This window comes from Petaurus breviceps, unplaced genomic scaffold, assembly GCF_028583685.1.
Source record: "Petaurus breviceps papuanus isolate PSGF00001 unplaced genomic scaffold, PetGlider_PUasm1.0 91041, whole genome shotgun sequence".
In the NCBI taxonomy this organism is placed as follows: Eukaryota; Metazoa; Chordata; class Mammalia; order Diprotodontia; family Petauridae; genus Petaurus; species Petaurus breviceps.
Window position 1 is genome coordinate 7,457,460 of NW_027187400.1, and position 26,227 is coordinate 7,483,686.

The 26,227-nt window shown below is 40.6% G+C and overlaps 1 protein-coding gene across 3 annotated transcripts in view; it reads right to left on the reverse strand.

The window, feature by feature from the left end:
• MACO1 (macoilin 1) overlaps positions 1-26,227 on the reverse strand; it is an 81,452-nt gene that overhangs the window by 12,437 nt on the left and 42,788 nt on the right. For all 3 annotated transcript variants that reach the window (XM_069079072.1, XM_069079071.1, XM_069079070.1), the window contains one exon: positions 2,083-2,241. In XM_069079072.1, the coding sequence (XP_068935173.1) occupies positions 2,083-2,241 (159 nt within the window). The remainder of the gene's footprint in view (positions 1-2,082; positions 2,242-26,227) is intronic.

A 26,227-nucleotide genomic window follows, 5' to 3' on the forward strand; every position in this document is an offset into this window, starting at 1 on the left:
ACTAATGTACCCATGAAACATTTGGGGGTATGAAATACACTTATGAAATCCATAAATCAAACATCTCCGATTAAAGCCACAGACCCCTCAGGGTAGGGGGTGGGAGATGCATTAGTTAGGGCCAAGGTTACAAGAGGAATTGCTGTGACGGCACAATGCTTTTCTATATAGTGCTTAAAAAAGCTTTTTCATTCATTCATTTAATACAGGGAAAGAACAGGTGGGAATCTGTGAAGTCTTAGGACCTACGGGATATACTAGGATTCTCAGCTATTTACAGATCAACATCCACAGCTCTCATGGAATGTATTTTATTGTTTAATACTCACTGAACGAGATGCATTAGAGGGAGTGAAGCGGCTCCAGCTCTGAGACTGGTAAGACAAGGGAGAAATAATCTAAATGCTCCTTTGGGATAGGTTGGACACAAATTTGGGGAAAAGCTAGAAAGGTATCCAGGGGAAAGGAAGCTTCTGATCGGGTGTTATGGGATCCCTGATGAAGAGAGTCACAGAATCAACCCCAGTTTTTCAGAACACCCTCAACACTGCACTGAACAGAAGGTTCCCTCAAAGAGAATCTGGAGTAAATTTGGATGAGAGTTTACTGTGATGTATAAAGGCATCAACAAAACTTAATTTTTAAAAGAGGTCATGCTGAGGAACAAGTACCTTCCTCCAGACAGACCCTCCTGTCACCCACCCTGCTGACTTTCTCCTCTCTAGCTGTGGATCCCTCTGCAAGCCCTTCCTTCAGAGTTATCCTAACTTCAATGAAAAGCTCCAGCCCTGGATCAGGCCCACCCTGCCTTCCTCCCTCTCCTCTTACCCAGAGTACCAAGACAGCCAGGGGAGGCCAGGCTGCTCACACTGCTGCTGGGAGGAAGGCCACCTAAAAGCCTACTGTGCAGCCACACTGATACCTAAAACCACTCCCAATTTCTAAAGTTCCATGTTTTCAAATGGTTTACAAATGGCATGAATACTTTCTGTGGGAGAAGACCATGGATCCTCTTAAATATAAAAACTGCCCTCCAGCCAGAGATTTTTAAAAACCAAACTGACCAAAATGAAACTTTAGAAAGGGTTCCGGAAAAAATTACTCAGGCCTTAAAGAGACTCAACCACGACTGCTCATCTTTATAAGAGAAACCAATGAAGTGTGTCATTTTTTTCTCAGTTCTAGAAATGGAAAATTAGTCAAGCGAATTTTACAAAAGAAAGTAAGATAAATGCCAAACAACAGGATTTTCAAGGTTGACAGTAACAAGGATGATTTCTTGACAGTTTTAATTCAAAAGTTCAAAAGCCCAACCTCTTCTTTCTTCCTTCCTTTCTAAACTAGACAATTTGAACCATACATTGTTTAAAGGGAAAGAATGTGACATTGAACAACTGCTCTGTGGTCCTTTCTAACCTCTTCTGTCTGCATGTACCGAGTTTGAACCTTGTTTGACAGGCTGTTCTAATCCTGATTGTTTTGTCTACCTTGAATCACTTCAGATACATCTTTTAAGATCCATTTACATTTCTAGTGTTCATTTTTAAAAGCCCCAAAATATTTTTTGACATTGCTAAGCCATAATTTGTCTAACCATTCTCCAAATGTTGGATGGCCTCTTTCAAACTTTTTGGTATTACAAATAAAGAGGCTGCACATACATTTACAGAGAGGGGTTCTTTTCTCCTTTTAATAACGTTTTTTAGTCATCATGGGTATATTTGGTAGGTCAAAGGGCATGATCATTTTCAGAACTATTAGCTCAACTTATTTTTCAACCAAGCTACAAAGAACCCCCACAAATCAAATATGAATGACATCATAGGCAAAATAAAATGTCTTAAGAAAAGAATTCGTTTGGCTCTAGGTAAACACTGGCAGATTCTACATGTTATACATGTGACAATCTCCATCAGTATTAAAATGAATGAAATACCCAAAACCTTTTAAAGAGAACACTTTACTAATGACTCCATCTTTTCCTCCACTTAGTTCCTCGGACTGCAAACATCTTGGCTCCCAGCCTTGGAGGATAAGTGCAATTTGCCAGGCCTGGAGCTAGAGTCTGGAGTGAGAGCCTACTTGTTCTGGAGCAGCTCATTCTCTTGTCGGAGCTGGCCGATTTCCGAGCGAATCCCTCGCTCTGTGCTCGTCAGGGAGCTGATCTGACTGCGGAGTTCCTGTTCCACCTGCCTGCTGGCCTGCAGGTCAGCCTTTAACTTTTTAATGTCTTGTTCCAACCTGAGAGAAGGAAAAACAGGTGAGAGAGAGAGGCTTTTGCTGTGGTATATACTCTGGGTTCTTGGGAAACTCTATGGGCTCCTGCTGGAGTGAGTCAAGCATTGAACTTGGGCAGTGGTTAGGACCTCAGTCCAAAATCACATCTTTAAAAGATAGGTCTCAGTCATTTTCTGTGGAAGGATTTTGGTCTTTAGAACCAGAAGGAAGCTTAGAGCTCATTTAATCTTACAGTTCACTTTAGGGAAAAGTAAACTAGGGCCTAGTGGTATCCTAGGTTTAGAATCAGAATTGCTGGGTTCAAATGCCAGCTCCTTTATCTAAGAGCTTCTGGACCTTGGACAAGTCAATTAATTTTTCTGGGTTTTTCCAAGGCCTCTTCTAAATCCTATCATCCTAACAGAGATTAAGGGTCTTGTTCAGGACACATGGATTATAAAGTGCAGAGCCAGAGTAGGCCCCGACTCCAAATCCGAGCCTCTTTCCACTATACCACGAGGGTTGCTTCTGATTTCCCTCAAAGTCTTAAGATCATAGAAGGGGATGGGTTGAGGGATAAGATAAGAGTTGCTGTGAGAGTATAAGTTGGGAAGGTACCTCTATAGTAGGACTCCCCATGGACCTTGAGGAGGGGGCTGTAGAAATGTCAACACTTTGTAGGACTACCAGGTAAGGCTTTGAGATCCACCAATATGTCATGACCTACTGGTTCATGTCAATAAAGAAAGCCACCTAAAAGATTATAAAAATTCCTTGAGACAATCTCCTAAAATTGATAGAACCATGGGTAAATAATGTTTATGCTGGTATTTATGACTGTAGCAGAAAACCTCATTAAGTGCAGTTTCAAAAATTAATAACAAAAACCCCATATGTACAAAATAAGATTACTTGCCTCTACTCATTTCCTAAACGGTAAGGATCCTCAAGGGTAAGCTATGCCACCCATCTTTTCTTTTCCTTGCCAACATTCTAATTCTTTTGTATAACAACAGATTCCAATTCAACCAATGTTTACCGTGTGGAACACAAAAATAATGTAGATTATTGCCCTCAAGGGGTTTACAAACTTGTTGGGATCCAATACAGACACGAATGCAATGCTTAAATAAGCATTCGAGGAAGTGCATGATTAAGAGATAAAAAGGCTGAGGCAGGGCTAGCCACAATAATCGGAGGGGGTCAGAATGGAGATCAGTCTAGTTAGAAGGGAAGAGTTTGCATGGGAGAAAAGAGGAAGAAGGACCTAAACCAGGGTTTAATGAACATAAAGCATGTTCTTTACAGCAGGATGGATAGCTATGAAAAAGAAAGGAGGAAAGGAGAGGAAAGGAAGAGATTTGGTTATAAAACATATTCATTTAGTTTAATAAATATGTATTAAATGTCTACTATAAGCAGAGCCCTGTGCTAAATACTGGATATTATGTTGTCGATTTGTCTACCCACCCATCACTGGTAGAATTTAACATTAACGCCTTTACATACTTTATGTCTTTGTTTGAAACAATGCCTTTTAAGACCAGAATAGGGAAAGGGAACTGGAACGGGAAATCAAGAATCCCACAGTCTGGTTCTTACTAGTTATACTTTGGCCAAGTCACGCCCCACCCCCACCCCCTAGCCTTCCTCCTCACTCCTGTAGGCCTCAAACGTCCTCCTTTCAGTAAGGAGGGTTGAACTATGTGAGCCCTACACCTTTCCAGCTCTGGCGTTCTGTAAGCTAAGGGCCTGCCAGTGTGCAGATGGCACAGTACAGCAAAAAGCTGGATTTGGAGAGGGCCCTCTCATGACCTGTGTGACTCCAGGTCCCAGCCTCAGTTTCCTCATTAGTAACATGAGGAGGCTGGACTTGTTTCAGCGCTAAATCTATGCTCCTCTAACATTCCAGGATCTAAATAATCTGACTCAGTGAAGTGGACAAAGACACTGAGATGAGTCTAAAACAGAACATTAAACTGCATCTTAGGTGAGTGCACGCACCCAGGAATCAGGTCTTCCATTTGTCATGTTTTTGAAGGCAGTATCTAAGCAGCCACTGAGAATGAGAAAATTAAACCTGCAAACATTTGATGTTATGAGCACACCTACCATTATTTTCACACAAACTACATTTTAAACTCAATTTTTATTTCCTGTGAAAAGACAGCATATCAAGTTATTAATTCCAAATATAATATATTTGACCTTTAAAAAAAAAAAAAAGACTACCAAACTTCCAAGCACAGCAGCACGAAGTGTGACTAGGAAGTGGCTGCCCCCAGAGGGCAGGGCAGAATCCCAAGAGATCCCAGTCACTCTAAAAGTCTCCTGTGAGATGAGGGTTGGGCTTTATCATTCTTAACTCTGCTGTTTTACTGTGCTTCACAGCTTTCACTGTGCAAGGAGGCAGAAAAATTTACACACATTGAGTTTTGGATGAATTATTTCAATTAGTAAAGGGCAATGAATCCACCCACTCGGGCCCATTATGGACATTTTTTACCCAGGTAAAAGCCACCTGTCTTCCTAAGGTTGTGCTTAACCCTCTGGTGAAGGAGGGTCAGGGTTTTTCTAGGTAAAATGTTAACAGATAATTTAGGCGTAGAGCAACGGGAGCCATTCTGATTAAAGAATATCACAGAGGTTAATGAGAATCTTCAAATGTACTCCTGGAATTGCATAAAGATGTCTATAGTTGCAGCCCAAGTTGGATGTAAGTGCTGGGGATGGACATGAACCAAAATAAGGGAGTCTGAAGGCCCTTAAGACTAATTTCAGCACACAGAGCAAAGGTTCCCTGGCCCATCCACCAAAGCTAACAATCTGTGAGACACACAGCTTAGCTAAGAAAGCTACGACTCTCCCAGAGGTACAGGATCTGCTTTCCTGGACACTGTGCAAAGGTTTCATTCATTAGTCTTGGAATCAAACGAATTTCCTTCTTGTCCCGGTTCTTGTGAAACCAGCTTCCCTGACAAATGGCTGTAAAGGATGTCATCTCCACCTTAGAGTTTGGCAGTGTTTGTCCTAAAACCATGGGCTGTATGCCATGGGACAGTGGGCTGCTGAAGTGATTAGTCTCTTTGCCAGGAAATGTTTAAGAGACAGTACTGGCCTCCCAAGAGCCACCTCTGAAGAACAAAACAGTAATGAAGCAAGGAGCACGCAGCAGGCCCTCATGCAGGCCAGCTGTGGCCTGGCTCCCAAGCAAAGCCTTCCCAGCTCTGCTTCAAGGTCCCTTCATCCGTCAGCTACTCCCACCCATTCATTTCTCTGTCCCACACTTCTCCCCAGCCATGTAGTATCAACACTTGCTCTAAATTCTGTCACTAATTCAAAAGAATCTGGCAAGAAGATTCATACCAAGGTATACATAGCTCATAATTATTAGAATTGTCATACAATTTTCACTCCTTAACCTAAAGATATGAAGCTCTAATGGTGAAATTTTAGTTATCAGTAACAGTTTGAATGGGAGGTGGAAGTATGTCATCACACTGCCCTACCCAAAAAGTATTAGGGTCTGACATCATGTGGGTACACAAATCTGAAGTGGGCACCTCTTTTACCGACTTAAGCAAGTGAAAATATTTTAGCTGATACAGGCTTTGTTTCTGTAGGAGTTTCTCAAAATATGTTAAAGCTGGAAGGGGCCTTAGAAGCCAGCTGTTTATGCCCCATCTTAAAGAGGAGCCAAGTACAGCCAAGAGAGAGGAACAGCCTTTTCCAGGGACACCCAGCAAGTTAGTGGCATGGCCACATTGTCAGACCCCCGGAGCACAGCACAGTACATAGGTACTGGTAATAGATACACACATGGATGGGTATTTATACAGTGCAACATGGTGCTGAAAAGAGCACAGGGCCTGGAATCAAAAAAGAGGGGGGGCCCGAACCCTAGCTCTGCGGCCTCAAGCAGATGGCTTCTCTCTGGACCTCAGGATCTTCTTTGTAAAATGAAGGGGCACAACCAGATTGTCTCTGAGGTTCATTCCAGGTCTACACCTATGCCTATGGACTTGTCATTTAATGGGGGGAGGAAAACTCCCTCTCTTAATGCAGATTGGCATCTACTCTGAACCTTGGAGTCTTAGTGTCTGAGAGGTGAAGGGAGTCACCAATAGTCACAGTGCTAAGGTGTGTCAGAGGTAAGATTCAAATGCTGATGTTCCTGGCTTTGAGGCCAACCAGATATCTATCCACTACATCACACTGCCCTACCTCTCTCCCTCCCACATATGCGTGTGTTTGAGCATATGTGTAGGTACATATGTATATACATATATGTATATGCATACATGTGTATATACACATACACACATAGATGTGCTTTATGGTTTAGGTACCCTTTTTTTTAACAACAACCTGTGAGCTAAATAGCACACCTTACAGACGAAGAAACTGGGACCATGACAGTTTAAATGGAGAGCCTAGACACAGGCTCTCCAGTCAGGGCCGAGCCCAGGATCTCTCCCTACACCAGTCACACTGTCTAGAGGTTCAAGGACCATTTTCCTTAGCCAAACTATCAGAAGCAAAGACTGACCCATTTTGACTTTGCTATAACTTTAGAAAACTGGTGATTTATGTACCTGTGGGACTATTTCAGAGTGTGCACAGAAGGAGTCCTGCACTCCCTGGGAAGCCACTCCTCCAGCAAACAGAGGCACCCTGGAGAGTTACTTGGGTTTCAAATTGGTTAACTCTAAGAAGCTAGCGGGTACTTTTAAGGTTTCAACACAAAATCAACGACAACAAGATTCTATTCTATTTATATCTGGTCCCACCCACATTTCTTTTAGATGTAGTCTCTAAACATGGTAAAACAAGCCATTTTTACATTGTGGGAGTCTTATGGGAGCCCAAATAAATGGTCGGGAAGCTACAGACACTTCTGGCTTTTAGTTCTACTAGTTAAATAAGCCACACTAGCAAAGTTACCAGAGACACCCTCATCCCTAGAGCCAGCATTTACAAAAAAGTACCCCACCCACTCTCTCACAGAGAGTCTGGAGAGCAGCAGCTATGAGTTTGTAATTGTAAAACAGTTTGGTTCATAAATAGGGTAATGAAGCAGGGCTGAACAATAACTTTGAAAAGGATAGGGGTGGGGAATCCACAGCCTCGAGGGTCCTCAAGTGCAGCCCCATAGGTTCCCTACCCCTGAATAACCTATAACTTTAGCCTGGCATATGAAGCCTTCCAACAATACAATTCTAACCAACCTTCTCTGGCTTTTGTCCTCACTGCTGCCTCTGAGGAAATCCTCTGCCCCAATCTAGTTTTTACCCAAACACATCTTCGCACTTTCCTGCCCTCAGGAAGTGCTAACAAATATTTGTTGACTGACTTGGTCCCCAATCCTTAACACCCTCTGGTCTTGCCGCTACTGCTTGTCTATGTCCACCTTTCAAGCTCAGCTAAAACCTGACCTGCGTGCAGTGTAAACGTGCACAGAGGACCCGAGTACAGTGCCAGGCCTTCCCTTACTACTCCAGGCTAAGAATGTCTCTGTTCCTCAGTGGCATTTACAACGTGCTGCTGTGGACTGGGAGGTTCTTAGGTGTGGATGTCCTGGGTTCCCATTAAGCTGTACTGTAAACTGAGGGCACCTTTCCTTAACCATAAAACCCAGAGCTAGAAGAGATCTTAGATCTTTTACAAGTGAGGAAAACTGAGGCCCCAGAAAGGTTTCAGTGGCATGTCCAAAGTCACACAGGTAGTAGTAAAGCAGGATAATGGCAAGCATAACTCAGATCCTCTGACTCCAAATCCATGATGCCTCCAAGATGCTTTCTAAATGTCTTTCCAGCTCTGACATTCTATGATTCTCATAACTCTATGCAAAAAAAGTATGAGCATTCATGGAATATAAGGACCTGGGATGATCTGTCAGAGTGTTTTGGCTATGAATGGCAGCTGTGGTAGGAGACCCTGCTATAAGAACATCTGCATCCTCAGAAAGCAAATCCACAGGGAAAGGAGAAGCAACTGCTTTGTCTTAGTACCTGATTCCACTATGGCGTTCAAGCCTGAATTAATCATGCAAGACAAGACTTGTTAAGGGACTCAACAGCTGTTTCTGCAGAAAGCTTTGAGTCATAAATCATGACTATCTGAGGATTTCTGTCTCCATATGAAACACAGTTTTGCTCTTTTTTAGGTAATTTATATTGAAGACATGCTGAAACTTACAGGATTCATAGGAAAAACCTAACAACTAAGTATTCACCAGATGTGTTGTACATAAAACCAGGCTTCAAATCAGTCATGTCCCAGAGAACTTACTTCGCTGCCTGAAAGCTGTTCCAGAAATACCTAAATCAAGTTGCCTGAAGTCTGAGTTTACTCAATTTGCTTACAAGGCACAAGTGTCCGAAAATAAACACCCTGCTGGCCTAATTATAAAATAAAGTTGTATTACAAAGGAACTCAGTCTCTGCTTTATAATCTGCTAAATACAAAAGCTAACAAATTAAGTCTTAATCAAGGAAAAGTAAAGGAGAAGGAAAAAGGTGTCATGGGGACTTCTGTCTATTTCTACCCAAACGATCTTTTGGTGTGAAAATTAAAACTACATTTTAGCCCTTCATGAGGAACATGAGCGGCCAAGCTAAAACACCTTTTAACAGTCACCAACAAAGCTGCCACTGGGTTATAATTCTGCACAAGGTGAAAAAAAGTAGTACTTGTATGGGTGCCGGAAGTAATGCCTGAAAACAAAGGATCTTTAGTCTTACCTGACCTTCCTTTTTGTACTGAAACATCCGAACAATCAGAAAAGCTAAGGAGTCCTCAATGCCACATTAACAGTCTAGTGTTCAAGTAGGGGGGAAGGGCAGTTCCACCAACTCTGGGCTGGTCGACACTCCTGAGTGCTGTGGGATCAGTTGTGAGCAGCTCACTGAGGAGGGATACTGACCACCTGGAGGCTGATGAGGAGATGGCGGGACCTGAAATCACTTCATATGGGCATCAGGTGAAGTGGGGAGGACGTTTAGGTCAAAGAAGAGCCTTTTTGGGGGGGGAGTGGGGAGAGAAAACGAAAACCTCTACCTTAAGATATCTGAAAGGATTATCATGTGAAAGAAGAAAACTGGTTTATTTTGCTCTGATCTTGGGGGCAGAAGCAGGCGCACAGCGTCAGGGAGAGTTTCCCGCTCCATGGAATCCCTTCTCTGGCTGCCCTCAGAAGGTGGTCTGAACAGGTGCCTCCACTTGCCTCCTCCACTCTCTACAATCCCTCTGACCTCATCCTTCCACTGCTCCCCCAACGTACCAATCATCTCTTAACTGCCAGATCTGATGGCTTTCCTCAGCTCTCATGCTTCCTGACCTCTCTGGAGCTCTGGCGATGTCAGTCACCCTTTTCTCAATACTCTCTTCCCTCGAGGTTGTCATGACACTACTCTCCTCCGGTTCTCCTACCACCTGAGGGCACCTGTTTCCTCTGCTGGACCTTCATCCACATCACGCTTAATCACGGCAGGAGTTCCCTTGAGGCTCTGTCCGGGCTATTTCACCTGGTGGGCTCATCAGCGCCCTGGTTTCAATGATCATCTTGATGCAGCTGACTCAGATCCATTTGTTCAGCCATAATCGCCAGTTTTGCATCTCCAGCTGCCTACTGGGCAGACTGAACTGGATGTCTCTCAGATTCCTTAAACTGAACCTATTACCTTTTTCCTCCTCTACTCTTCCTAACTTCCTTGTTACTGCCAGGGGCACCACCATCCTCCCAGTCCCAGGATCAGAAACTTGCTGTCACCCTTGTCTTTTCATTCGCACAGTCTCCCCTCAACCCGTCCCCAATCTATTGACAAGCCCTACTGACTCTACCTTGGTAATATTTGCTGCATAGGTCCCCTTCTTCCTCTGACACTGGCACCAGTCTGGTGCAGGAGGTCTACCAGCTTCCAGTCTCTCCCCATCTCAATCCACCCTCCACTTAGCTGTCAGACTGAGCTACCTAAAGAGCAGGTCTGATGATGTCATACCCCTAACCCCACCCCCACCCCCACTCAATAAACTCCAGGGGCTTCCTATTGCTTCCAGGACCAAATCAAAATCCCCCTTTATGGAGAGGGCTTTCACAGCCCTCTACAACCTGGCCCCCTCCTATCTCTCTAGTCCTCTTAAACAATTCAGTGACACCGGCCCACCTGGCTGAGCACTTCTGCTTTCCTGGCATCCTTTGGGCCTCCACTAAAGTGCCGCCTTCTAGAGGAAGCTTCTGCCAGCTTTCTGGACTCTCCTTCCCTTTTCCATAACTGTCTTGCCTTGTCTCTGAGGCTGCTCCCAATTCATCCTGTATGGATCCTGTGTGCACACCGCTCTTTGCATGGCATTCTCTCCTTTGGACGGTGAGCTGCTGGAGGGCAGGGGCTGCTTTGCCTCATCTTCTGTGTATCCCCAGTGCTTAGCACAAAGTTCTGCTACCTCGTAAGCAGATGCTCAATCATGCCAATTCACTGACTAGAAAGAACTCATCAACAATTCGAGCTGTCTGAGAAAGGAGCAGGCTCCTCGTCGCAGGAAGCTTGGGGAGTGCTACAGCAGACAAAAGCTTTGGGGAAATGGAGAACTAGGTGTCCTCTCATGTCCTCTCCAGCTCCTGAGAGCCCGTGACTCTATGAGGTGAGCACTAAGACCCCTGGGGATGGGGGGACTCTGTAGCTGCCTCACTGGTTTGACTTCCAGCTCATATCCAGTAGCTAATCATTTGTGAACATGCCTCATTTCCTTATCCAGCTGACTGGACACTGTGAGGATGGAGCCAGAGAAGCTGCATGGCACAGCGGGAAGGGCAAAGGACGCTGGTCTTGGAGACAAGATCCCACTGCCAGACCCAGCTCTGACATTCACTAGCTGGTTACAGGACTGACGTCCTCGAGCCTGTAAAATGGGGAGGAGACTTGTAAGGAGTGTCAGGGAAAAGCACCAAGTAAACTGTCAGCGCTAAAGAAATGGGGACTCTCTGTCTGCTCTGCCATCACATGGCAGTCTGTACTCCATAAAGCCCCCAAGGGAAGACCGCTTGCCTGCTTTCTTGGCACTTTGAATCAGCTCCTTGGTTTGCCCTTTGTCTCTAAAGGAAATTTCAGACGATGTCTAAAACCTCAGGGAAAATCCTACTTTCACTAAATTCTCAGGGACATTAGTCACTCGAGGAAAGAGAAACTTAACTTGTGAGGTGATTGTGGGGAAGCATCAGGTCATTAGTCTTCAGCAGTAAAGAAGCCACTTTTCATCAGCTTCTTGAGATCTAACCCTGTGACTTACTGTTGCTGTCTCCATTTGGAAGCCCTTGCTCGGCCATCACCCTTGCTCTAGGGATACTGACTAGCTTAGCAATAAATCTACGTAGGGGACGACACAGGGAAGTGGGAAAGAAATGCTGAGACTCTAATCTCCTTCCTATCCACCAGGAAAGTCTCACCAGTTTTGTCCAAGACTAGCAGCAGCCAAGTCCTTGTGCCAGCAATTCAACAGAGAAAGCAGTTCAAGGGAACGACCCCCCTGGCCCCAGCTACCCCCCACTACTGTTTCCATCCATCTGCTGTAGTGCTGATCTTGACTCCCAAGTGGTTTGACAAAGGCAGAAAAACCACTTCTAAAATGATAAGAAAAAAAATAACAGCTTTCATTTCTTTCCTATTTCCTAAAGCATTTTCTTCATGACAACCTTATGAGACAGGCATGAGAGGAGGTTTTTCCCTCTGCATTCATTCATCTCCCACCTTGGTCACTTTGCATAGGCTATCAATCTTTGACATCTGGAATGAACTCCCTCTTCCCCTCGCGTCACCTACACCCTAGCTCCTATCACAGCAAAGCTGCAGACCACATGTGCCCCAGATGAGGCCTGTCCTGACCCTCCCAGCTGTTAGTGTAGCCTACTTAAGATCACACTGCTTTTTGGACCCAGACTTTTCATTTGTCTTTGCATCCTCGGCCCCTTGCAGAGAGTAGGCAATCAATTTAAGTCTACAGACATTCACTAAGTGAGGCTGTACCATAGGAGAAAGAACACTGGATTTGATGTCACAAGACTTCCACTTGAATCCTGATGGGCCCCTTTCTACCTGTGTGAGCCAGGACAAATCACTTGGGCTTAGTGACTTGGACTTCAGCCTCCTCTCATCTATAAAACAAGGCAACTGCATTAGGTACCTGCTAGGGTCCCTCTCATTCTAACCCTAGGGGGTCTATGGTATAGAAGAGATTCATGCTTTAGACCAAAGACTGAATGACATGGCCTTCAAGATCCTGCCTAATATTACAGGTCTCTAATTCTGTAATTGGTCCCAAAGATGATGGCAGAATCAGCATTAGAATTCTGTTCTTCAGAGTCTATGTCAAAATGATCTTTCCATTATACAAAGCTACCTCTCAAGAAAAAAAAAAACCAAAAACTCCCCAAACTCTCTCCCACCTCCAAAAAAAAAGAAAAGCCTCGCCAAAAACCCCACACACATTTGCTTGAATGGAAAGAAAGAGAAGAAAGCAATGATAGGTCTAGGTCTAGTCCTTCCCCATTAACACAGTATAGTTTGTTAGATTGCTAGCTATTATGTAGTGGATACAATTCTTGGTCAGATGGGACATAAAATGGGTAAATTAAAATCAGGAGGGTATCTGCAAAATTACAGAGCTAAAGGACTGGGTAAAAGCACTCAATTCCTAGAGAAGGAGATGAGAAGTTAAGGACAAATTGCATGTATTTCTCAATTTTTCCTACTGGATAATTAGTTGGTCCGACAAGATGCCAGGCTTTCTACAAGGCCTTCAAAATTCTAAACAACAGGGTCAGATTGTTAGAGCTGGGAGGAACTTGAGAACACAGGATATCAGAGCTAGGAGGATCTCAGATCCATACAAATCACTTCCCTTTACAGCTCAGAAAAAGAATCTCAAAGAATCTAAGTGACCGACTCTTGGTGGCTGGTAGAGCCAGGCCTAGAATTCAATTTTTCTTCCTCCAAGTGAAGTAGTCTTTCCATTACATGTTGCCAGGTACAGAATCTATTCCAACACTATCAGGGTCAATCAAACATCTGGTTTTGGAGGGAGATATTCATCTAAGGGAACTTCAGCTGAAAGAGGAACCAAAACCTGCTCCAAGCTTGAAGTGCTGGGAAGAGTGGCCTGGAAGGCCTCTGGGTGACATACAATGGCTGAAACAAGCTTGTGCTGCCGGGCAGAGTATGCAGCCACTGCCCTCCTTGAACCAGAAGCATCAGTCACAACGAAATAACCAGACCAGTCTTCCTCAGGGCACCTCCCTTCACAGGCACTCCCCCACACTCATTAGTCATGAATCTCTATCCCTTCTTCATCAGAAGCTGAGCTGAATCATGGTTCAGCACACCAAGCTTCATAGTTAGAACATTTCAATTTCATTACAATTGCCTTCTCAAGACAATTTCTTACTACAGCAAAAGCTTGATCTGTAAGAGTGAGTCATTCTGTACTCAGGACAGAGTTACTCTTGACCTGTGTCCAAATAGCATTTCATGAATATAAAAAGAAAGGCCTCCAAAAGGGTAGGGACTAGCTCTGGTCACAAAGTCAGCCAGGGGCAAGGCCAGGACAAACACTCGTGTCTCTTGACTACAAGTCTAGTGATCTTTCCAATTACACTGCATTTAAGCATTACTATTACCCACCCCTCCTTCCTATCTGTACAAAGATGGGCTTTTAAGGGGCCTGTTGTTTAACGAAATCCCATTAAAATAGCAACATATTTAAGATTACAGAATGAAGCAGTCATGCTAACTGTTAAAATCTTCTACTTCTATTTAATTTAATATCTCACTTGAAGATTATGGTGCCCAACTATAGCAGAAATAAACAGAGATTTCACAGGTACGTATTGGAAGTATGGTACAAGTAAGGTACAATCAGTGAAACCGGTAGGTGGCTAGGCTATGAAGGTGACTTGATAAGAAGACCAGGCCCAGAGAGGCTCCAGCACAGCAGCATTCTTTCCAGTGGCCACACAGAGGGAGGGCTATGCTGGCAGAGCACAAGCCAGGGTCTACCTTGTTAGACTGATGATCAGTCGAATTTCACAGAGGCCTTCACCAACATGTTGGCAACCAGCAGCTTGCTTGTTGTCCACAGTAACTCATGAAAGTCTACTAAAATGCACAAAGTCAGCAATATGTATGGATGGAGGCAATACCCATATGAATGAAGTCATGGATCTTTCAAGGAAGTCAATTATATTGCACATGTGTGTGCACATATACATACACACACATACAAAGCATGTCTATACTTAGACACATTACTAGATAAATAATTTTTAAAGGGTTTTGAGGACCGCAAAGAATAAAGAAATCTAAACGTCAGTCCACATTTCCAAATAATTTGAAGGCACCTATGCCCAAGAGAACATATTTTATCTTATTTAGACAGTAGTCTCTAATGAGAATAATTTTCCTAAGTCCATAAGATAATGGTTTGCTATATTTTATGACAACTTTACTCCACACTTAAAGAAGACACTGCTACAAAATAAATTGTCTCACACACCTACAAAATAACGTTCTTGAATATACTCATTTTGTTAGCTATAACTCATAGCAAAGACAGATAACTAATTTTATTGCAGATGGTTAAGATCTTAGTATAGCACAGGGTGAAATTTATCAGGAAAGTTGGAAAGATGACTTTGTAATCACCAAACACAAGAAACCAAATTTATAGGTGAAAATTTTTTCCAACACAGCATCAAAACGCTTCCCAATTCCACAGAGGACAAAGAAATCTATGTACAATTCTTTGTGAAGAAAACATTGGATGGCATCACAGGCCCTTTTAATTATTCTGCCACAACGGAGGGAGAATGGTAGATACACAGGACCCCACATCTATAGTCTGATACCCTGTTCATTTCAGATAACAACACAAGCAAGCCCTTCCCGTGTGTGTTAAGGGAATGGGAGGGAAAGGAAGTGGGAATGAGGGCCCTGTAAAATTTCCAATAGTTTTCCTTGTGGCAGCAGCGCTTGTTGGGATGCCCTGTTCCCCAGAGTACATTAACCTGCTGCCAGATGATGAACAGCCATCAAGCAGCACAGTTAACATGGAATTTTTCCACTTGTTTCTCTTACAAAGTAGTCCAAAAAAGGCATGACTTTCATAGTCAATTTCCAAACATCTCCGGAAACCCTGGAGAAAACTACCTCCTACAGAACAGTAAGATATTCCTTATTTCTGGGGAACATTCTATAGCAGGATCCCAGAGCCAAGACATGGTTTAATCTCTTTCAAATCTATCCCATTCTTACCATTCCCATAACCACAATTGTAGGTTAACTCCCAGGTTTTTCCTGGCCCCCTTCAATCACTTTCCCAGGTCAGATTACACTTCCTAATACACTACCTGAAACCCTTACACAGCTTTTCTATGCTTGGCATTCAAATTCTTCACAATCTGACTCCATGGATTTATTCACTCTATTCTTTATTTCATGAAACTCCCTCCCCAACACCACTACCTTCACCTGCTGACATGTGACCATCATTCAAGGAAGGCTCAGGTCAGATGTTCCCATGGATCTCTCCCTAATGCCTAGAGTCAGAAAGGCTCTTCCTTCATCCTTGCTCATGATCTTTAAAGGGGCCACACTCGATTTCTAGTCCCTTCTGGTTCTATTTGTCTGGGTACGTTTCCAGCCTCACCACACTACACTCACTCCTCGAGGGCACTATTTCGTATGTGTCTCTATTGCTCCAACATTAAAAGCACTAGGCTTTGGAGCCAGCCTTGGAAGTATCAATAAAGGTTTTCTGAATGAGTAAATCCTTTAAAACTGAACCAGGGTGCTTTTTCATTGGTTAACACACAGCATTTGTAACTCCAGAGGCTTCTGAATCACACAAAGAGAGAGATCTAGGGCTTTATATTTTAACAGAATATTTTATATTCTCTCTTACTACACTGCTGCTGTTTCTTACCTTGTTCTAAGTACAGGAAGGACTCAATCACAGACAGATTTGGAATTTTCTTACTTCCATTTAGCAAGGAATACTAGAACCCAAGTTCCCTTGATGATTTAATAAGCTTTTCTAATACAATATTAAAATCAGTCATAAAAACATGACCTTCCCTTTTCAATTAGACACATCTTCATTTTGTGACTACAGCTTCCCATTATGTACATAATATGTTTCTACTTTACAAAGTAGTGTCCTCACAACCACTCAGTGACATAGGAAGAGAAGTACCGAGATCCCCATACAAAGAAGTGCAGGATCTCTCCTTTGGTAGCCCAGCTCCTAAGCATCAAGGGCAGAGTGGAGCCCCAGGCTTTCTGCCTCTAGCTAGATGCCAGGTTCTTTGCACCATGCCACACTGCACCCCACTCATGGGCAAAACCTCAAAGTGAGAACCTGGAGATATACTATGAGGCAGATGTATGTATAATCCTGCTCTTGCTGATGGGGTTTATGGTCTGAAAAGGGAACACACCACAAATAACCCTAATACACAGTTGTGCTCAACAGATGTCTAGAAGATGCTGAGCTCCCAAAGGGGAAAGGTAATTTCTAATTGCTATTTGAAGTGAAAAGCTCATAGTTCTAGATGCTTCTTGTTTTCTGTAAGACAGATACTGATTTTGCCTCCTTTACTTTACATCTAAAGAAACATCAAACCATTGTGAACACCAAATGAGATCATCTTTGTAAGGCTCTTAGCATGGGGCCTGGCACATAGTAGGTTCTGAGTGCTTACTCCCTTCCCGTAACCCTTTTCCTTATCTTCCTTCCCCTTATCAGTCAACAAAGACCTATTAACCACCAATTCTTCGCCAGGCACTGTGCCTATATTTATTTGTTTCTATGTCTCACATTTCCCTATACTAAGTTAAAAGTTCCTTCACAGTGAATATTGTCTTATCTAATATATCTTCCTTAGCACTTGCTAAATATGAGTAGTCAAAAAACTTGTAAATAGAAGCTCAAGGACAGAAATAAACAAAAAGATGAAATGGCACAGTCCCTGCCTTTAGTAAGCTTACAATCAAGAGTGGTGACCCTTCCAACAGATGTGTGATCTAATCAGGAAGGGCTACACCTGTCAGGTCCTACCATCTCCACCTTGTCAGCCCTTCAGTTCTTGTCCAAGCTTTCCCACAAATCCTCTGCTGAGGATGTGCCCAAGGCTGCAGAAGCCTTCTATGGTTCTTTGGACACTTTGTGGACTTAGGTTGTGCTTGCTGCATCGCTTTCCCATTCCCTTTTCCATCACATATGTCCTTGGTGATGTTTTTATGCCATTTCATGCGTTACTTAGTCAATTCATACAATCTTTTCACACCTATAGTCTACATACTAAAACAGCCACACAAATACTCAAAATACACTATGTGATAGCTACAAGAGATGAGAGGTATTCTACTTATGGTTTACAAAGAAGAAGCCTGCATGGCAGAAAGGACTGGACTAGAACTTGATATAAATAAGGATAAGGAAATCACGAAGGTAACTAAGAGGATGTTGAAATTGTGAAAAAAGTCAGATACTGAATCTGGAGATGTATGGAAGGACTTGAGAAAAACTAAGGAAGGATGATGACTTGAGGATGGGGCTGACAGACTCAGTGGACCCTCCTTATTATCCATGCCCCAGAATGAGCATGAAGGGCTGACTCAAGACCAGCGTATGCTCTTCTTCCCACTGGCTTAAAGAAGCAGGGAACACAACATGGATGACCCAGATTCAGGGCACCCTCTTATGCTCCTTGGCCCCCACTCATCCCAGAGGGGAAGGAGAATGACCAAGGCCCAGTGGGCCTTCTTCTTCAATTAACCACCCTGCCCTCCCCTACCAGTCTGATAGAATAGTTCTGGCTAAGCTAGCTTTGTAAAAGGTTAGGTGAGCCCACTGCTTAATACAAACCCCAGAAGATATCTTAAGAAGACAATGGATAGGGGTGGCTAGGTGGTGCAGTGAGTAAAGCGCCGTCCCGGAGTCAGGAGGACCCGAGTTTGGTTTCAGCCTCAGACACTTAACACCCACACAAAAAATAAACTAGCCGTGTAACCTGGGAAAGTTACTTAACCCCAACTGCCCTCCAAAAAAAAAAAGGCAATAAAAAAAGAAGACAATGGATAGAGCAACAATAAAAAAAATGCAAGAGAAACAGAAGTAAACTACTTAATTCACAAGAGCTATAAGAAATAAAGAGATAAACGAATGAAATTAGATGGGAAATACAAGATCTGAAGAAAAATTAGGAGAATAAATAGCGTGGAAAAGAAAGCAGAAAACCTTTCCCAAATGGTGGACCCCTTGAAAAACAAGAGCAGAACAATTATAGCTCAGTGACTCCACGAGTCAAGAATCTCAAAACGAAGTTGAAAGACTGAAAAATAGAAAGAAATATCTGATATTTATTCTCAAAAGCAAGTGAACAGGTCTAGAGATGATAATTTAAGACTCGTATACTTCCAGAAAGCTACGATCAAACAAAAAACCTGAATTCAGTATTTCAAAAAATCATAAAGGAAAACTGCCCTAACCTAAAATAAACAAAGGGCAAAGTGAATAAAAGAATCCTCCCATTACCTCTTGAAAGAAACTCCAAACAGAAAATAGCCAATATTGTCATTGCCAAAATTCAGAGCTTCAATGTCAAAGAAAAAACCTCATAAGCAATCAGAAAGAAAGAGTTCAAGGACCAAGGAATTAGACAGGATCACATGACTATGGTGTAGCTAGTATAAAGGAAAGAAAATATTGGAATATGATGTTTAAAAAGCAAAAAGATAAAGGGTTACAACCAAGAATTACATATCCTATAAAACTAATTACTATCTGAGTGGGAGAAAAGTGACCTTTGATAAAATATAGACCTTTCAAGCATTCCTAATGAAAAGACCATAGCTGAATAGGAATTGTGAAATGTGGAACACAGGATCCAAGAGAAACCCAGGAAGGTAATTACATCTGGGCAAAGGGATTAAATGATGATGAAGTGCTTACATTCCAATAGGTGGAGAAGATACATGTATCCCTTCAGAATTTCACTGTCTTCAAGGGTCACAGAAGGAATTAAATAACATACAAACACAGGAACTGGGCATGGTATTATTCTGCTTTGCTGGTTTAAGAGGAAAGAAAAGGGAGAGAAAAAAATACTATATTAGGGAAGAAATGAGGAAGAAGGGAGAAGAAAATTATTATGCCACAAAATTGGGGGTACATGAGAAAATATAAAAATATCTGGGGATTTGACTATCTCATAAACCCAATTCTTAACCAAATAAAGGACGGTTGAGAAAACACACACACGTACACACACTTTAGTGCAGAAGTATATTAAATTCAACAAGGAAACAGATGGGGACAAGGAGAAGGGAGATGAGGGTCTAAGAAGGAGGGTAGAGTCCAAGAAACAATGATCAAAAGCAAAACAAATGTCAGTTCTAGAAGGAGGGTCATAAAGGGGAAATTAAAAAGAGACAAAGAAAATATAAGAACCAGAGTTTGGGGTCTGGACTTGGTGAAGAGAAGAGCAATGAAGACAAAGGAACAGAAACAGACAACTTCAATTATAGATTACTGGTAGTGGTCAGATTCTCTGTCTCTATTTCCTTGTTCTTTTCAAAGGAGGGGCAGGAGAAAAAAAAAGACAAGAGTATTAGAGGAAATGATGGAGAGTAATCACAATTAACAATCACAGTCATAAATGTAAATTTTATAAACTCACCTATGATACAAAAGGGTACAGCAGAATGGATTAGAAAGCAGAAGAAATCCAATGCATTATAAAAAATTTTAGAAAAGTTAAATAGCTTAAAAGTTAAATATGATAGATTTCTATGATTAATGAATAGGAATAGAAAGGAATATATATATGTATATATATATATATATATATATATATTCTGACCGATATATGTCATCTTTACAAAATGCTAGGGCATAAAAACCTCTGCAGAAAAGCAGAAATATTAAATATATCTTTTACTAAAATCATAACTAATAAAGGGCATGTGAAGAAAAGGATTCAAACTTAAATGTTAAATCCTAAAGAAATGGTGGGTCAAAGAACAAATTTAGAAGCATAAATAATTTCATCAAAAACAATTACAGCAATAAAACATGCCAAAACTTTGGATGTACCCAAAACAAGTCTTCTGGGGAAAACACATGTCCTCAAAAACTTTCACCAATAAAAGAAAAATAAAATATATCAACAAATTGGACAAGCAACTAAAAAAAAAAAACCAGCAACACCAAACTAAAAAAAATCCAACAAATCAACCCTTTTCAAACTAAACATAAAAGTAAGATATTTTGAAAACCAAAAACCAGATAAATAAAATTAAAAACAACAACAAAAGTCCCACTGAAATGATAAATAAAACTAGGCTTTAAAAGAAACCTATTAAAAGAGATGTATTCAACTACTGTGCTATAAGAAATGAGGAGCAGACTGACTTCATAATAACCTGGAGAGACTTACATATAAACTGATGCTGAGGGAGAAGAGAAAAACCAGGAGAAATCTGTACACAATCACAGACACAATGTGTGTGTGACGACTAACTTCGATAGACTGGGCTCCTCTCAGCAACGCAAGGTTATAAGACAACTCCAAAAGACTCATGATGGAAAGGGATGTCCACATTCAGAGAAAGAGCTGCAGAGTCTGAATGCAGATTGAAACAAACTACTTGCTCTGTTTCTTTTTCTTGTTTTGTTTTGTTTCCTCTTTCCCACTGATCATTCCATCAGTCATAATCCTTCTTTACAACCTGACTAATGATTAATGTGAAGGTATTTGTAGATCCTATATTCAAGTGCATGCCGCCATGATGGGGAGGGGAGGTGGAGAAAATTTGAAACTCAAGGGACTGTGGAACTGAATGTTGTAAACTAAAAGTAAATAAATCAATTTTAAAAAGGGAGAGAGATGTATTCAGTATGGTACACATTAAAACAACAAAAAAAACCACTAATTCAGAAGTCAGAGGACCAAGATTAAAATTCTACCTCTTTTGCTTACTACCCTGTGTGACCCTAGTCACTTAACCTTGCTAATCTCTACTTCTTCATTTGAAAAAATTTGGTTTGGATGAGATGGCCTTTCAGGTTTCTTCCATTTCTAAAATCTGTGAGTTTCTGAGCCTATAAACTGTCAGAAAATCTGATTTTAAAGAAAGATAACCAAATTGTCAACATCAAAAATGAAGAAAAAAAAAGGTTCTTCAACAAATACAGAAGAATTAGAAATTATTTTGTACAATTATATGAAAAAAATGATATGTGAAATAGATAAAAATTTAGAAAAATATTAAATACCTAAAGTAACAAAAAAATTTCAGTTAAAAAAACTGAGTAAGTCATATTGTACTGTGAAAGAAAAAAAAAGCCTCAGTACCAGATATATGAGTGAATTCTATCAAAAATAAAAAAAACAATTCCAAAATTATGGAAATTTCAAAAACAAAGATTGAAGAATTCTACAAAACTTCTTCTAGAAGACAAATATTTGTCCTGATGTCTAAACCAAGGAGAGATAAAGTGGAGAAAGAAAACGAAGGCAACTGGGGGAGGATAGAGACGTAGTAAAACTTAAAAGGAGCCTAGGACATCCTGGTAAAGCTCTAAAAATACCTTAAGAAAAAGACAAAGAAAAAGCACTACAAGCTCTTCCAATCCAGTTCAGGAATTCATAGAATACATGATTGTCATGACCTTACAGAAATTCTGAGCAGAGACAAGCTAAAGTAGCCAGAAAGCAAAGTCTGAAGCTCCCAAATCAGAAGACAATACCAGAATGGCACCCAACTCAGGAGATGGGCCAGAACAGTGGTCCGGCAAAACATAATGCCCAGGCGTCTTTGTCACAGATCTGGCAGGAAAAAGGGCCAGAGCAGGAGCCAGGCACCCATCGAACTGGCGAAGATGACAAAGAAGAAAATAATCATTGTTGGAGGGGGATATGAGAGTACAAGTACACTAACACACTGCTGGTGAAAGCTGTGAATTGGTCTAGAAAGCAGTTTTGAATTATGCTGGCATGCATATGATTTTTAACCCAATGATACCACTACTAAGCTTATCTCAAAGAGATCAAAGAATGGGAAAAAGGACCCCTACGTACAGAAATATTTGTAAGAATGCCTATTATTATAGCAAAAAAATTAGAAACTCATGGGAGTACCCAACAATTTGAGAATGACTGAAGAAATTATGGTATATAAATTAGTGTAATTATTATTGTGTTATAAGGATGATAAAAGGGACAGTGTCAGAGAGATCTAGAAAAACTTGTACGAATTGCAAAGGGAGTAGACCCAGTAGAACAATTTTTTCACTAACAACAGCATTGAAAAAAAATTGAAAGACTTAAGAACTCTGATCAACACAATGACCAACTATGATGATACATGATAAGGCATGCTGCTCACCACCTGATAAGAGAGAAGACACACTTAAGATGCAAAATAATACATACATTTCTGGATACAGTCAATATGAGAATTTGTTTTATTCAACTAAGCATATTTGTTACAAGCTTTTGTTTTCTTCAAGTGGAGAGAACAGAAAGGAGAGAGGGGGCTGGAGGATAGGGTAGACAAAGAAAAGTCACTGAAACATTTTATTAAAGATGCACAAAAGAGAATAGGAGGAAGGCAAGAAAGAATTAGATAAGCCAGACAAAAATTGAGAATTACATGTTAAATATCACATATTTTAAAAGAAAAGCAAGATGTACATAAGAAAGATTGAATTATTTCATGTACAATCCTCTTTCCTGTTCTCTCAAATATATATAAGAAATGCTCGTTTTGTTTGGTGTCTGTTAAGTTCATAATAAATTCAAAGCAAGAACGACAGAAAATTATAGAACAATATCACTATTATCAATGTAAATATTAGTTATTAGCAGAGAGGATATGATAGCATGTTAAAAAAACACAACACATATATGTTATGACTAAGTTGGATTCCTACCAGAAGTGCAGAGTTGATTCAATATTATGAAAACTATTCATATACTAGAGCATATTAAAAACAACAAAAGTCACACGATTATATTCATAAAAGCAGAAAAAGCTTTGGACATTCCTTTATGTTAAATAGTGGCAAAATTACAATTAAAAATTATCATTAAAAATTATATGCTTGCCAATATTTAATATGACTTCCCTTTATATTAAAAACAAAATACAAAGGAAAAAAATCAGACCATTCCTTAATATAGTAAATGGTACTAAAATCAAGAGTTAGCATCATCAGTTTCTGAGAAACATCATACACCTTTCCAAAAAGGCCAGAGGCATAAGCAAACATGTACTCTGTCATAACTATTATCTGATATAGTTCTAGAAATTCTATCTAAAGCAATAAAACAATAAAAACTGGTGCACAGGCAATGACAAAAGAAAGTTATCACTTTTTTTGCACTTTTTATGGGTTGATGGTTTGTCTTAGAAAACTGTAAAGACTGAATACAGATTATTTGAAATAATAACTTTGGGGAAGTTGCAGAATACAGAATAAACCCACAAAAAACATCATCCTTTCCATAAATAGCCAACAAAATTCAGCTGGAGGAAGAAGAAGAAAAAAAATTAATTTCAAAATAACTACAGAATGTATAAAATATCTGGGAGTCTACCTATGAAGACACAAACAGGAGTTACATAAATATAATTATAAAACATTCTTTACAGAAATAAAGACAGATTTAAATAATGGAGAAATATTAACTAATCATCATTGGGTCCTGCCAAGATAATAAAAAATGATAGTACTTAATAAGCTAATTTACAGAATCAGTGCCATACCAAACTACTAAAGGGTTACTCTATAGAACTAGAAAAAAAAATAAAAACAAAATTCGTCCACAGGAAAAAAAGATCAATAATATCAAGGAAAATAAAGAAAAAAGTGGCGAAGAAAGGAATCCAGCAGTTCCAGCCCTCAAATTAGACTACAAATCAGTAACTGTCAACAGTTTGATGTAGGTTAACAGTTGCTCAACAGAACAAATTAGGTACACAAAGCCCAGAAATGGCAAAAATTCTAAGATGTACTCATTATAACAACATAGTGTTCAACAGACCCAAAGACACAACTACTGGGGTAAAGTCTCACTTAGTCAATAACACTGCTGGGAAAACCATAAAGGAGATTGGAAGAAATTAGGTTTAGACAGCATCTCACACTATAGACCACCTTAAGCTCCAAATGGATACACAACACAGATATAAAAGGTCATATTAGAGGGATTAAAGAAGGGTCCACGTTTCTTTTCTAAATAAGCAGAGAGAAAAACAAGAGATAAAATAAACACCTTTAGTCATATAAAACTGAAAAGTTTTCCCATGAACACAAACAAATGTAATTAGAATTTAAATAGGACATTACTCAGTGGGGGAAAAAAAAGTCTTTGCACCAAATGTCTCTAATAAAGATTTGATATTCCAGGTATACAGGGAAGTGTTACAAAATGCCATTCCCTTTAGCTGTATCTAAGAAAATGAACAATTTTCAAATGAAGAAATGCAATCTGTCAGCTACTATGTTAAAAGAAAGTGCTTCAAATGACTAATAATTAGAAAAAAGCAAATTAAGTCAACTCTGATATCTCCCCTCACAATCATCAGACTGGCAAAGATGACAAAGAAAATTACAGTTGTGAGACGGGTGGGAAGACAGGTACACTAGTGCATTGCTGGTGGAATGGAATTCTGAAGACAAAAAGATATGCAGTTCTGACTTGCCTTAAAAGACTAATGTGGTTGCACAGGGAATTAGAATTCATCGACATTCTAAATTTTTTTAAATTATATATTTTTAAGAAGATGGAATCAAGTGTAGATAACAGGATGAATACAAAAGGAAGGCATGGTATTGTAAGATCAATATTAAGACTGCTAAATTTCAAAGTGAACTAAGGGCTGGTGAGGAAAACAAAATCAATGATCAATTCATTCACTCATTTTTTCTAATTAAAGGGGCCATCCCTTGACTCACTTCTTAAAGAGGCCTATTCACTGAATGGGCATTACCTCACTCTAAGTGAGAACCTGAAAAGGCCTTAGCTTACAAGGGCCAGGGTCTCCCACTACATCCTGGGCCATCTCCCCTCATACTGATGAACATCTGGCCACTGGAACCAGATGGCTCTGGAAGAGAAAGTGAGGCTGGTGACTTTGCACAGGTGACCCTCGCTCAAATCTAAGTCAACTGCAAGTCATATCAGCATTTCCCTGATGCCATGGCCCTCTTCGAGAATGAAGGACAAACACATTCATTTATTGAGACAAGCTATCTGGGGGAAAAGAGGAGAGCCATTGCCTAAGAGAGTTGGCAGAGATCCCCACTCTCACTTTGCTTCTAATTTTTCTACCAAAGAGAATGATCTTTGGACTAGAAAGGAGAGAATAAAAATGGCTAATAGGAAAGTGATACCCAAGATTATTAGGGAGATGGGAAGAGCTACCTTTGATACATTTAAGTCCTTCAGCCTAGGGAAGCTTTAGTCTTGAAAGAACTGGGATATGTGACTGTGAGTCACTAGTGATAAGTGATAACCTAAACAATCTTGGAGAATGGGAAAGGTACAATGCTGGAGAAAGGAAAATTACCCAAGCTTCCAAAAAAGGGAAGAGAATGAAACCTCTAAACTATAGGTCAGTGAGTCTGATTTGGGTTCTTGGCAAAAACTCCAGGATGTACTATTAAAAAGCCAGCTTTTGAACATTTAGGAGAGAAAATAGTAATGATAAAGAGCCAGTACGCTTCCTCAAGAAAGGGTTCATATTCCTTATTTGTACTTAATTCCTTTTTCAAACAGGGTTTCTAAAATACATCAAGTAGTACATAATTTAGAATTTAGCAAAGCATTGGACAAAGTCTCTCATGCTATTTCTACAGAAAAGATGGCGAGATATAGGCTTGATAATGTACCATTAGAAGGATTAGGAATTTAGTAAAAGGCCTGAACCCAGAGAACAGTCATAAATGGTTC